This window comes from Ochotona princeps, chromosome 3, assembly GCF_030435755.1.
Source record: "Ochotona princeps isolate mOchPri1 chromosome 3, mOchPri1.hap1, whole genome shotgun sequence".
Taxonomy (NCBI): Eukaryota; Metazoa; Chordata; class Mammalia; order Lagomorpha; family Ochotonidae; genus Ochotona; species Ochotona princeps.
In genome coordinates, this window is record NC_080834.1 from 24,499,810 (window position 1) to 24,513,423 (window position 13,614).

At 45.9% G+C, this 13,614-nt stretch overlaps 1 protein-coding gene across 1 annotated transcript in view; it reads left to right on the plus strand.

The window, feature by feature from the left end:
* The first annotated feature begins 378 nt into the window (after nt 1-378).
* LOC101520060 (ras GTPase-activating protein 2-like) overlaps nt 379-13,614 on the plus strand; it is a 38,285-nt gene continuing 25,049 nt past the window's right edge. The window contains 3 exon segments of the mRNA XM_058661222.1: nt 379-399; nt 10,158-10,276; nt 11,180-11,281. Of these exon segments, the coding sequence (XP_058517205.1) occupies nt 379-399; nt 10,158-10,276; nt 11,180-11,281 (242 nt within the window).

Consider the following 13,614-nt stretch of genomic DNA (forward strand, 5'->3'; position numbering starts at 1 on the left):
TCTCCTCACCCTAAAAAGGACATGGGAGAAAACATAGTATTTCTGAATGTAGCCTAGGATTACTTTTTAAAACATTTTTTATTTGAAAGGCAGAGTTACAGAGAAGGAGGAATGAAGAGATCTTTCATCTGCTGGCTCACTCCCCCAAATGGCCACAATGGGCAGGGTTAGGCCAGGCTGAAGCAAGAACTGAGGGTTTCTTTCAGGTCTCAGGAGAGAGCAGGGATCCAAGGACTTGGACCAACCTCTGCTTTCCCAGGCCTTCAGTTGGGAGCTGGATTGGGAGCAGCTAAGACTCAACTTCATCCATATGGGACAGATGGAGGCCTAAACTGCTGCACTGGCCCTAGCCTGTGATTTCTATAATCATTTGCCACCATGAGGAGAGCTAACTTGAAGGTGGGACTGGGGTCACAACAAGGAGCACCCTTATCCTTGAGCCGTGACGGCTGTAGCCCTATAGCTATCATAGTGCCTTGGGACTGCCTGCATGAGACAATAACATTTCCCACTCTCTCTGGTTTTGTGTATTTTTCAACTGATTTTTCCATTAGTTATTGCCCCCAAATCCTGATATACCTTTTTTTTTTTTAAAAAAAGTCTTCTCAAGCTGTTAAAATATTGAGAGATTAAGAAACATACTAGTAAAAAGGCAACATAATTTTTTTAAAAACATAATTTCTTTTCTAAGTATTTACCTTCAGATACTTGTATGTGAAGCAGGTGTTTAGCCTAGCAGTTAAAATACCAGTTAAGACAGCTGTACACCATTTCAGAGTACCTGAGTTTAATTCTCAACTCTAGCTCCTGATTCCACTTTTGTGCTGACACAGACACTGTGAGGCAGTCCTGCTGGGTCAAATAGCTGAGTTCCTGCCGACCACCCGGGATTTCTGGCTTGCACTCCCCGACTCCTGTTTCAGGCCCCAAAGCCAGCTCCACCCTGGACATTGGCAGGCATCTGGGGAGTGAACCAGTGGATGGAAGTGCTCATTTACCCCTGCAGAGAGATGTGTTAAATGTTCACGCTGGGCACAGCCACATCGTCGTGCTAACAAGATGGAAAACATGAACGTCCTTGAGCAGGAAGATGGCTAAATTATTTACAGTGAACCCTACTGTGACTCCTTGTTGTGCTTTCACTCTGCCTTCACTAACCCAATCCCTTCCAGCGACACAGGAAGTAGGTAAACAGTTTCCAGGTAAGATTTTAAATCTGAGTTCTTAGCAAGTAAGTACAGAGAACCCAAATCTTGGATGAGTTTTATAAGGTCTCAAAAGCCCAATGAAGTACTGGGAAGTCATTAGTCACTTGTTTACTTTGGTAGCTTTTGTGTAGGAGGATGGAAGGGCAGGCAATAGAGACATTTAAAGACTTGGATGAAAGACAGCAGTGTCCCAGGGTTAAGATGTATAAGATACAAGCTTGTTTACCTGGAAGCAGGGGCCCAGCACATCAGGCGATGAAGACAATGGCTTGATCACTGCGTTTCCTATAGACAGTTAGCAATACTGAAAGTTGGTCTGTTTATCTGCATCTGACCACTAAGTATTACAGAATTATCAGATGGAGAAATATGTATGTGGTTCCAGAGGTCACCCCAGGTGTAAATCTAAATTCAGGTCCTTGGGGGAGTTACTGTGTTTCTCTTCTGTGGCTCTAGGTTTTGCCATTTTCTCTGCACGATTCAGTCAGGGCTGCTTGTTACTATTTGGCTGATTCAAATAATTTGAGGACAGGACGTGCCGAGTATTCACCAGGAAGTGCCACACAGCAGACATTCTGGGGAAGTTACACCTTGGGGCCAACAATCAGCCTGTAGTTTGACCATATCATGTTCTTACCAGATGAAACCAACGTATTTTCCCTTATGCACATTACAGTTTTAAGAGGCTGGAATTCATGTTGAGATTTTAATTGTGAAGGCCAAATTTGTGCTGTTAAGACAATTTTTCACATTAAAGTTTTCTGTGAAGAATGATTGTAAAAAAACCAAAAAAGTACCTCTTGTAGTGGTACTACAGAACCACTAGAGGGAACAAGGCTGCAAAACTCCACCTTCCCTGGGACAGCAGCAGGAACCTCACGATGGGTTACAGGGTGACACAACTTCAGGAGGGGCTTTCAGAGGTTACTGAAGCAGAGCAGCTGTGTCTGCCAGGTATCGATGATGTCAAAGGCCCGCCTGCCCCACCCCAGGTTTCCCTCCCCCTGAGATCTGATGCCACAGTCGGGAGGGCTAACAAGGAACAGAATGTGTTTGCTTCGATCCCTCAAATCTCCGCCTTATTTGTGGCCTCACTGCTGTCCATGTGGTCACGGCTATAAATGCCACAGCCCAGTCAATGTGCGCAGACCACTGGGGATGCTAGTCAGGACAGGGTGACCTGTACCTTTTATCTTTGCTGCCTTTGACCTGTTGTGAAACAAACTCTCAGTATCTCTAAGAAAATCTTTCATATGCCTCTCAACTTTTTTGCTGCTTCAGCATATACTTCAGACTCCACCCCTAGACCTTTTCTTTCCAGGAGAAGCTGGCTGGAATAGCTGCACGTTGAAGTTCTGATGTCTGTTTGCTTCATTTTGTGTTACTCTCTTTATTATAAAGATATGAGCGGGGGCACCAATGACCACATCCAGGAGGATGTGCGTGGCGTTGACACTGACCACAAGCTTAGCTCTCCAGGGTCACAGCCTTGCTTCTGTGGCTCTTCTCAAGTTCCCTTCTCCTTGTGTCTGTTTTGTCCCAGTGACTTCACATATGGATTTCACTAACTTCATGTACTATGTTCCTTTTACTATACCAGTTAGGACAGACTGATGGGCATGACAACTAGACCAAAGCACATAATGGCTAAAGTAACAGGACATGGACTTCCTCTCCTGATGCAGTCCAGCCTGGGGGGTCAGGCGAGTGTTGATTCTCCTTCACATGTCGTGTTCTCCCTGTGGGACATTGTCTTTATCTGTGCTCAGTTTGAAGAACAAAAGAGCCCAAAGGATGAGTGGCCAGGTTTTATCTGCTCAATGGTATCCCTTTTGAAAACTGGCTCTGTTCTACAAACCACATTACAAATCAGTTTTGGGTTGGATAAACCAACACACAGAACACCAAGTTGGTTGCTGTAAATCAAATGCTCACTTCAATATATTTTCTGTTTCATATCTAATTAGGATCCATCTAGAATAATTTGCTAAGCAGTGTTTGTGTGTGGACTTAGTATGTTAGGAGTACAAAAATCTTCAGGGTAGATGATATTTGGAGGTAATAACTGAGAAGTAAAAGTAAACTATAGAGATCAGACATTTTCTTACTATATGTTTGGCCTTTACCAAATGAGTGATTGCAGCCACATACTATGATCTGAATAGAATTACTCAGCTACTTTTATGTTTGAGAATTAAAAGGCAGTGTTAAAAACTTTGAAGGCAGCCTGGTGCAATGGTTCAATTAGCTAATCCTCCCCCTTTCAAGCAGCAGGATCTCATATGGATGCCAGTTAGTGTCCTCCCTGCTCATTTCCCACCCAGCTTCCTGTTTATAGTCTGGGAAAGCTGTGGAGGAAGGCCCAAAGCCTTGGGACCCTGCACTCATGTGGGAGATCTGGAAGAAGCTCCTGGCTCCTGGCTTCAGATCAGCTCAACTCCGGCTGTTGTGATCGTTGGGCAGTGAAGCAGTGGATGGAAGATCTTTCTCTATAAATCTGCCTTTCCAATAAAAAAAATTTTAAAAAGCTCTATAAATAGTAAGAGAGCAGATCAAAGAAGTAAGCAAGTGACACACGACAAAGACTGCATAAGCTTTGTTAGAGTACTTGGATCTTACACATAACACTATAGAAAACCTTAAAGGCATTTTCAATGGGACCATAATGTGATAAAACATAATTTCAGAAACACCATTATAGCTGAAAACAGAAAATTGTGGAACCAAAAGGTATCCAGTATGTGCGCGGAGGGTCTGAAGGAGCCCTGCATCCCATGCCAGCAGCACCTGCACTCTGTTACCATGACCCTGCCGCTTCACTGCCCCTCACCAGTGCTCGTTACCTAAGTCCAGCTCACACATTCTGTCCCCTAAAAGCTATCTCTTGCTCCTGGAGCTCACCTGGCTGCTTGGAAAAGCTTTAGGTGTCAGAGAATGAATGCCTAGAAGCCCTCAACAGGCATGAGGCTGGTGTGTCCTGATTGGAGGAAGCCTCGATGGCCCACAGTGACAGCCGGCTTGATAACAACCTCTGGCTGCTCTCCCTTCTGTGTCTCCCTGTCCCCTTCCCCCATCCTTGTGTTCTTCACCTCCTAATTACCTGCCCTGGAATATTTTTGTGAGAGGAAGCCACATAGGTAAGCAATAGTGAGGGCCTGACTTACACACACACACAAAAGCTAAGCTGGAGAGAGAGGGGGAGGGACTGAGATGCTGGTGAGGATAAGAGTAAATACGGAAGATGCTGGAGAGTTCCAGGATGGCTTCTGGATTTCTGGTTGGAGCAGCTACAGTATGGCAGTGCGTTCACCAGGGAAAGCAAGAGAGGAGGGCTATGTGGGGCGTGATAAGTGGCTCAGGTGTGAACAGGCAGAGCCTGGGACAAACAGGCATTGACAAGCACAATGCACACTTTTCAGCTGGAGCTCAGGAGGCCTACCTGAACCAGATGTAAGCACATGGGACAACAAATGTTTTCACCTTTATGCTCAAGACCCGAATCTTCTTCCCACTTAGGGAAGATAAAAGATGAATGGCTGCAGGACTGCTTCCTTCCTTGGGAGAAAACAGTCAGGAATTCCCTTCCTCAACTTATTAGCAGCCAAGGCACAGTCATGTAACTTCAACCCAACCAATCAGATGTCTCCAAGCAGAATTAGGTTGGTACACTGAGCCTGGGCCCATTTCAATGTCCAGGGTGGATACGATAGAATCCAGTCCTTTGTGTCATGGATGATGGTACCAGAACGGAAATCCTGGCTCTGTTTTCCCTGGGGCAGCTTAAAGAGAAGGAGGCCGAAAACCATCCAGTCGACCATCTGTGAGTCAAACTGCTTCGAAAGGGAATCAGTTCTAGAGTGTTCTCTTTACTTTTTGTCTTACAGCAAACATTGCTGCATGCTTTAGGCACTGCTTTATGTCTGTTGCACCACAAAAACTTTAAAACTAATAAAGAAGCATGGTTTTTCTTGATAACAAACTACATTCAAGGTTGAAAAGGATATGGTGTCTGGAATTTGCTGTGAAATAAAGGAGAAAATGTTGATCATTGCTAAAGCTAAGAGCTGAGCACAGCGAATCTTTTAGGGTAGTCCCTACATTGTATATGTCTGAAAATTATCTCTTGTCACAAATCATTCTGCAAAGGACAGTGTAACAGAGCATGGAGCACAAATTAGAAGAGGGAGAGACCGAAGGCAGAAAGATTTCTGAGTTTCAGGGAGGAAGATTAATTTTTGGAATAAAACATAAGAAATCTAATACTTACACATTAAATATGACCAATACTTGTTCATTGATCTTAATCTAGAAATATGGCAACCATGTGGGAATAGGACTATGCTTCATTCTTCAGAAAGCTGCCACTTGCCTGAGGGCCTGGGCTTGGCTCTACACCTAATGCACACGTGGGGAGGCAGCAGGGAAGGTTCAAGTGCTTAGGTGCCTGCCCTGCCACTCATGTGGAAGACCAACTTTGAATTTCTGGCTCCAGGTCTTAGTGTGGTCTAGCCTCAGACACTGTGGGCATCTGGGAAATGTACCAGCAGATAGGAGCTCTCTATGTATCTATCATCTATCTTTTAAACTTCTCTTTCTCTATCGCTTGGACTTTCAAATAAATAAAATAAAGGAAAGGAAATATCCGAGGAAGAGCTGGAGAATGGAGCTCCCAGCAGCTCCCAGACTTTTTAAAAAAGTTCGGACTCGGGCCCGGCATGATAGCATAGTGGCTAAAGCCCTCACATTGCAAGTGCTGGGATCCCATATGGACGCTGGTTCATATCCCAGCTTCTCCACTTACCTCTAGCTCCCTACTTGTGGCCTGGGAAAGCAGTAGAGGAAGGTTCCAAAGCCTTGGGACTCCGCGCCCATGTGGGAGACCCGGAAGAAGCTCTTAGCTCCTGATCAGCTCAGCTCTGTTGTTGCAGCCACTTGAGCAGTGAAATAGCAGACAGAAAATATTTCTCTCTGTCTCTGCTTCTCTCTGTAAATCTGCTTTCCCAGTTAAAAAAATTAATTTAAAAACAAAAAGTTCGGACTCCTCAGATCTCAGATTCCTCACATGCCAGGGGCTGCCAGCCCTCATATTTCTCTTTGATAAACCATGGTCACTTGCTTTCCCTTGGTAGCTACTGTCTCCCTTAATATCACTAAATCTGCTTTTCTGCTCTTGAAGTTGAGAAAAATTACCTCCCACAAGATGCATTCCAGTTATGTTATAATCTTGGACAGCCAAGATTTTAAGGTGCCTTGTTCTTTAAGCTTCTAGAACCATCTCTGTGCCTGTTCCTGGCCCCAACTCATAAAAGGGACTTGGAATGTATTTCCCAAGGGCCATGTTCAGAGCATTTGATGGACAATACCCCAGGCCACCAAAAGAGCCAGCTCCCAAGGGTGGAAGAAAAGCTCTGCTTTTCCCGGGCCCCTTCCCCTCCTCCTCAGTCTGACATGTCTGGGACACAACTACAGCCTCCAGCTTGACTCATGGTTTCATCTCAACATAGCATAGGAAATTTGATCAAAGGAGAATCCCAGAATATAAGCCAGCCAGACCTGTAGGTTTTATAACCAGTGTGTTGTTTGTTTGGTTCAGATGCGAGGAGGCTGGTGGGAAACAAAGCTCTGGGAAGATCTTCCTCCCAGCCCAGCTCCTATGCTGTGGGCTTCTTTCCAGTTAGTGCAACAGGAGATCTGGGGCTTGCGTTTGCTTTTCTTGGCATGCACAGAGGCAGTGTCTGTAGCTGAAGACACTGGAGCTGTTGCCAAAGCCCCTGCTGGAGCTGAGACTGTGTGCTTCCAGGTTCCAAGATCTCATCTGCTCACAGCCATGGGGAACATTTTGATCTTGGCAAATGCTCTCATGCTGGCACACCGTGTACACCCCACTCCTCCCCCTACTTCTCCAACCCCAAGCAGAGCCATGTAGTGACCTCCAGACACACACACAGACCTAGACAGCAGTGCCGTCTTCATGATTCTCTGTGTTTACCTGGGGAACTCACGACAGTGGACACAAAATATGAGTACACACAGCTCCTGAGCTGGCTGCCCATGCCCAGCAGGCCCGAAAGGAGAGAAAATGAGGGCAAGCTTCCCTCCCTGGGCAGCTGCTCCCACAACGCTGCCCACTGCAAACACTGGGGGAGTGATGGGTTGAGCCACACAAGTGCACACAGTCTGCACACGGCTAGTGAAACAAAACCTGGTCCCTGTGAGGGTGAGATGTGCTGCTGATCACCAACTTGAGGGCAGGGATTCTCCACCAGGGCCCAAGCCAAGACCCTGGCTGTCAAGCTGACCCCATTGGGACTCGGGATGCGGTCAGGCTACATAGCCTGCCAAAAGCCAGGCTGCACATGGGTCACCCCACCCTCAGCCTCTCATTTACTGGACACTCCAGCCCACTTCCCACAACCATGATCTCATTCTCCCATGCTCCAGCAGTCGCTACAAGCCCTTGCATCCATATACCTCAGGGGTTGCTTGCCCATTATATGCCAAGGAAGGGCTTGTCTTCTCTGCCCCACACCAAACTGTCACAATAAATTCACATTCCAGTACCCGCCAAGACAGGAATTGCACCTCCAACTCTCCTTTCCCAGTTTTTGCTGGATGCAAAATAGATAGTTTAGAGGTATGGATTGTAGTGTGATTTTCACCAAGAGAGAATCTGCATTCATCTTACAGTTTTAAAGCAGCAATTATTGAGTTTTTCTATGTACTAGAGTAACACTATTCTGGTTAACACAACCACTCTCTCACAGATGAAGAAACTGTTGCCCAGGAAGATTAAGTTGCCAGAAATGATGCAACTATCAAAGGATGGGGCCAGAATCAGACACTCCAATAGTGTCAGACAAATTTAACTGAACCATCTCAAGCCACAGTCCATAGTTGCTTTTTTGAAAATTAAGATTTATTTTTATTTAAAAGGCAAAATTCAGCCAAGTAAAAGCCAGGAGCTAGGAGTTTCTTCCAGGTCTCCCATGTGGATGTACAGGGTTCCAAGGACATGGACCATCCTCTACTATTTTTCCAGACCATAACCAGGGAGCTGGATCAGAAGTGGAGTCATGAGGATAGAACCAACTCTCATTTGGGGTGTCAACCTTGCAGCAGAGGCTTAGCCTGTAATGCCACAGCGCCAGCCGCCAGCCTAGATTTTAAACCACACTGTTTTATTTTTTTCTGACTCCTAAGAATAAACCTATTTTAAAATTCCTTTACAAATTTTTATACTACCCTACCCAAATGACTGTTACCCACCAACTTCAAGGAAAGACTTTCGCCTTATTCCATAATGCTACCCTAAAACCAACGCCCCTGAACTTTTCCTCTGCCATCACATAGGACTGTACCCATGTTAATTACTTAAATGACACTTCAAAAATCCATGTTTAAGTTAGGATGCTTGAGGTGCAAAAATGTAAACTCCCAACTCCAGAGAGCTTAGCTGAAAAGCATATTTATTTTATGAAACAGGAATTGGTAAGGGTAGACCTAAATTTAGGCCTGCATGATTGGGCAGCTTGATACCCAAGGATCGAGGGTCTTTCTACCTCCCCCACTCTAAACACAATCCAAAAGCTGAAGGACTGTCTTACTGGGGCATGGGGAAGCAGAGGGAGGGTAGAGAGCTGGAGAACATTCCTCCAATAGTGTCTGATCAGACAAATTTAACTCATGTGTCCATCCTTACCAGTAACAGGGAAATACATAAAACCATCTGTTTAAACCTGAATTCCTCAACTGCCTAGATTGCCTTGTACCTAGGCAAGTGTTGGCAGAAAAAACACCCAGTAGCTGGCAGGCATTCTCGACCTGGATCATGCCAAATTTATGTTAGCTATACCAATATTCCAGCATAGCTGCTTATTTTTTGTTTAAAGATTTATGGGAAAGGTGGGGAAACCAGGTGGGAACATGCCACCCTAACCACAGGCAAGGGTGCTGCAGATTCCCTTGGGAGGGACATCTGGGAATATATTGGAGTAAGAGCTACTAAGGGCATGTTTGACAGGAGGAATGACTTCTGGGATGTCCACAGACTAGGCCACTACACTCGCAGATAAATGGAGGCATTGAGACCTGATGGTTTACAGGGGGAAACCACAGGGCATCTCTAGGTCAGGCCAAGGCATCCACCCGCATGGAGACCTGGGCTGGGCTAAACAGCATCATTTGCCACTCTCTGGCACTCACAAAAGCTGGTGTTGGAGGGCACAGCTGGCTTGGGTAGGCTAGAATGCCCATCCTAATGTGTCAGAGCAGGGGGTAGACCACATCAGGCTGGGCCATAGCACGAACCAGAATATGAGAGAACCAGATCTGGGGATAGATTCTGTGGGGGAACTGTGGGCTCACCCTTTGTGGGACAGCAGCGCCTGCTGGTTTATGGGCGGTGACAGGCTGAGCTAGAAAGGACCACAGAACTCATCCCACAGGAACCCACCTGACACCCACTGGGGCTGGGGATAGGAGGCGTTGGAAGAATGCCAGGTGGAGCCAGGCTGCAGCCCCCACTGGCACATCCAAGAGTTAAAACTAAGGGCATACCTTGCCAAGCAAGGCCACTGCCCCCACTGGTATACATGATATCCAAGGCCTGGAGTAACGTTAGTAGGGATATTTGGAGAAATTTTATACTAGTCCACAGGTCATTCTGGAGGGCATGGGAGCCAGGGCTGGGAGTAGACCAAACAAAGCAAGCCTGTAACAGTCCTCAATATTTGTATGAGCCAGGTCTGGGTCCAGGCCAAGCTGGGCCAGGCCTTAGCATGAGAGATAGGATAGGGTGTGAGTCATGCCCAGTTAGTCTGGATTGCAACACCCAACAGCAAGAGATAAGACTGTGGATGGGTCATACAGGACTGGGTTGAAACACTAGCCAGCATGCACAAGACTTGGGGCTGGGAATAGACCTGATAGGGTTAGGGTTAGGAAAAAAAGGTAGTAAAAGTTATTTTTTGGACTGGAATATTTTGCTGGTAGGTAACCATATCCAGTAGTTACACCAGGAAGTCCCAATTACAAGTGGAAGAGGAGGACATCGAAAAACTAGAAATCAGGTATGTGCTTTGAAGGTTAACAGAATTTTTTCTGTGCCAAAAAATCATCCTAAATTTAATTTTGAAAGGTGAATTAATGCTGATAGGATTATTTCTTGTGAGTTAGTTGATGAAATTTAAGAGGAACGTGCATCTATTTTAAATGTAAGTTATCTTCTCAGAATATTGCAAGATTAGTCAGAGGTCTGTCAGTTTTTAAAAAATAATGTAATTTTTGCTTTTGTAGTTTTGATTTTCCTCAAATTTAATGGATCATAACATCTAAGTGTCTCAGCCAATTTAGAAATAATTTTTTTATTCTTCTTAACTTATCTGCTGACTAGCAGAAATTTCAGTGAGGTAAGAAAGATGATTCAACAGGTGCATGTGTTTGAAGTTTGTGCTATATCCCAGGTCTTAAATATTTGTGCCATTTTGAAAGGAAAAGCTTTGTAAATGTATGTACAGGTGTGGTGTTCACAGTGTGTTGATCTGAAAGGTGTATTAACATTGTGTTTGGAGTGATCAGGAATGTCTTTGTCTAAACTACGTATCTTTGCATATTAATCAGTCATACTAGAGAAGCTAGTCTTGTGTTGGTTTCTTTTCTCAAATCCAATAAAGTAACTGTAGTCTTTACTGCCTTAGGATACAATAAACCTTAGAATTTCAAAGTAAGGAATGTAAATGCCTTCTTTTACATTCAGTTGGCAAATTGGTGCTTTTTTTGTGCTTCTAAGTAAAAACTGCTAATAGTATTTTGCTCTTTTAGTTTAGATAATGAGGTTTAACAGTGCTAACATCTTGTACTTTCAAGCATGTAAAATTAATGCTGTGACAGATCAAAATAATTTGAAGTTATTTGAAAGTATGCATTATCTTAAACATTATTTACAAACATTGAAGTCAGTTTTCCATTTTCAGGATTGACTTGTGGAACAATGGAAACTTGGTCCAAGATATTTTCTTGGTTGAGATTAAGTTTCCTGTGAATGTATTAAGAAATGATTTGTCTCATCAAGCCTGGTAAGAAAACATTCTAGAGAAATGCATAATTATTCATTTTTAAGACAAATAGTATGTATGCAAGCAAATGCTTACTTAGGGGGACGGTATCTGGCGTTAAAATACCTGCATCTACATCCGAGCGCTTCCTACCAATGCATACCCTGGGAAGTACAAGCAACAGCTCGAGCAGTGGGTCCCTGCAGCTCGCAGAGGAGTCCTCGGTTGAATTCCCTGCATCTGACTTCCGCCCAGCCTGTTTGTTGCGTCTATTTAGGGAATAAGCCTGTGGACAGGAGCATGTCTCTCTTTCAGATAAACATATAAATGTTTCAAGTTTCAGGACCTGAACTGTGATACTGAGACAAAAGAACTGAATTGTTTAGGAATATTTTTCTGTTTAAAATTAAATCTTAACTCTAAAAGAAAAAATGGAAAACATTGGGACCAGCTCTGTGGCATAATGGGCTAACCCTCTGCCTGTGGCGCCAGCATCCCTGGGCTCGAGTCCTTGGACCCCTGCACCCACATGGGAGATCTGAAAGAAGCTCCTGGCTCCTGGCTTTGGATTGCCTCTGTTCCTCCAATTGCAACCATTTGGAGAGTGAACCAGCAGACTGAAGATCTCTCCCTGTCTGCTTTTCTCTGTCAATTTGCTTCAAAAAAAAAAAATTCAAAACCTTACATAAAGAATTGCCCATGTTAAAACATGCTTGTTTACAGAACACTAAACAAGGGACTAGGGAGAGGAGCTTTGTCTGGTCCTTACTTAGTTCCAACTTTGGATCCCCACCCTCTCTTGCAATGACCATCAGGGTCGCTCCGGAGGCGCCCCCCCGCAAACAGACACACACACACACACACACACACATTAGAATAGACAGAGAAATACAAGGAAAGCTTAGAACCAGACAGGAAATGGTCAGCGTGGACTCACACATACCTTACTAGGTAGGACACAAAGATTAGTTACTCCTCACTAGGATACTGAAGATTTCTCTGCACACCCCTCCTAAAACTGTTCTACACCTCAATTGTTGACATATGCCTTGTTAGAGTTATAACCCAGTTTAGACTATCCTAAAATCTGCCAAGTTCAGCAAAATTATGCTTCGACACTATAAACTGCTAAATACTAAAATGAAAATAGACACGAGACTTGACCAGTACCCTATAGTCATTTTAAGGTGTATAAGCTAAAATTGAAATGTCAATGAAGTAGTCACAGGATGTGGTTAAGAACTTGAATTTTTTGGAGACTCGCAAGATGGCCGACATAGGAGGAAGACTGTGAGAGAGCTCACAGACAGAGACGGCTAGAACGCGACAAAAGCGTAAGTGGAGCAGCATAGAACTACAGGGAGAAGAACGTGAAGTTCCCTGGACAGTGTGGAGCCAAAAAAATCCACACAACTCGGTAGAGCAACCAGGGAAAAACAAAGCAAAGGACAGGGAAGACGACTTTCCGCTCCTGACCTGCTGAGTCACCTCTGAGTGCAGACGCTGAAAGCCGCCGACCCACTCAAAGACCGACCAGCAGACGCTGTGGCCGTGAGGACCGGCGGTGATTGGGACCCGCTGGCATCTGCTCACCCTGATCACCAGGACTCGCCAGGACCTGCCCCGCTGCGGACACCAGGACCCTGAATCACCGGGACCCGCAGGCATCTGCCCACCCTGGTTGCCAACCCCCGGGACCTGCACCAGCCGCAGCCTCCAGGCTCCATCGCGACCCGCGGAGACCAGCAACGGACGCAGCAGTCGGGAGACGCACCGGCGGCCAGGATTCCCACCAGAGGAAGAGGCAGACTGCAAGAACCTGAGGTTTGAGTGAGTTGGGTGGGGACAGTGGTGGGTTGGAGGCTTTGGGAGTTGGCCCCCCAGGGGCACGGACAGAGCCTGAACACAATTGGTGCTCGTCTCCCCGCCCCTCCCCCCCCCCAGACTCCAGCCTCTAGAGACACAGGGCGAGTGCCTTGAAACTGCCAAAACTGTGTCTGGCAGGAAGGTAAAAGGCACACTGGATACTCCCCTGTGCCTTTGCGGTCTGGCACTCAGCTGGGCGGTGCTATCCCACAGGAACCCAAGCACGCCTCTGGGCTGGGCAGTTCCCTGCTAGCGCCGGGGCGGTCGGTCCCCTGCAAGTGCTGGGGTGGGCGGACCTGCGCAGGAGGCGTTTCCAGAGAGCACCTGGAACACCCCACGCCCTATAGTCCCTTGCTCTGAGCCCTGTGATCCAGTGCACAGGGGGCGCGCACAGAGAGTGCCTTCACTCCCCCACGCCCTGTGGTAGCATACCTGTAGGGGACGAGCTGAGAGTGCGCTTTGAATCCTCTGGGCCCTGGAAGTGGCGC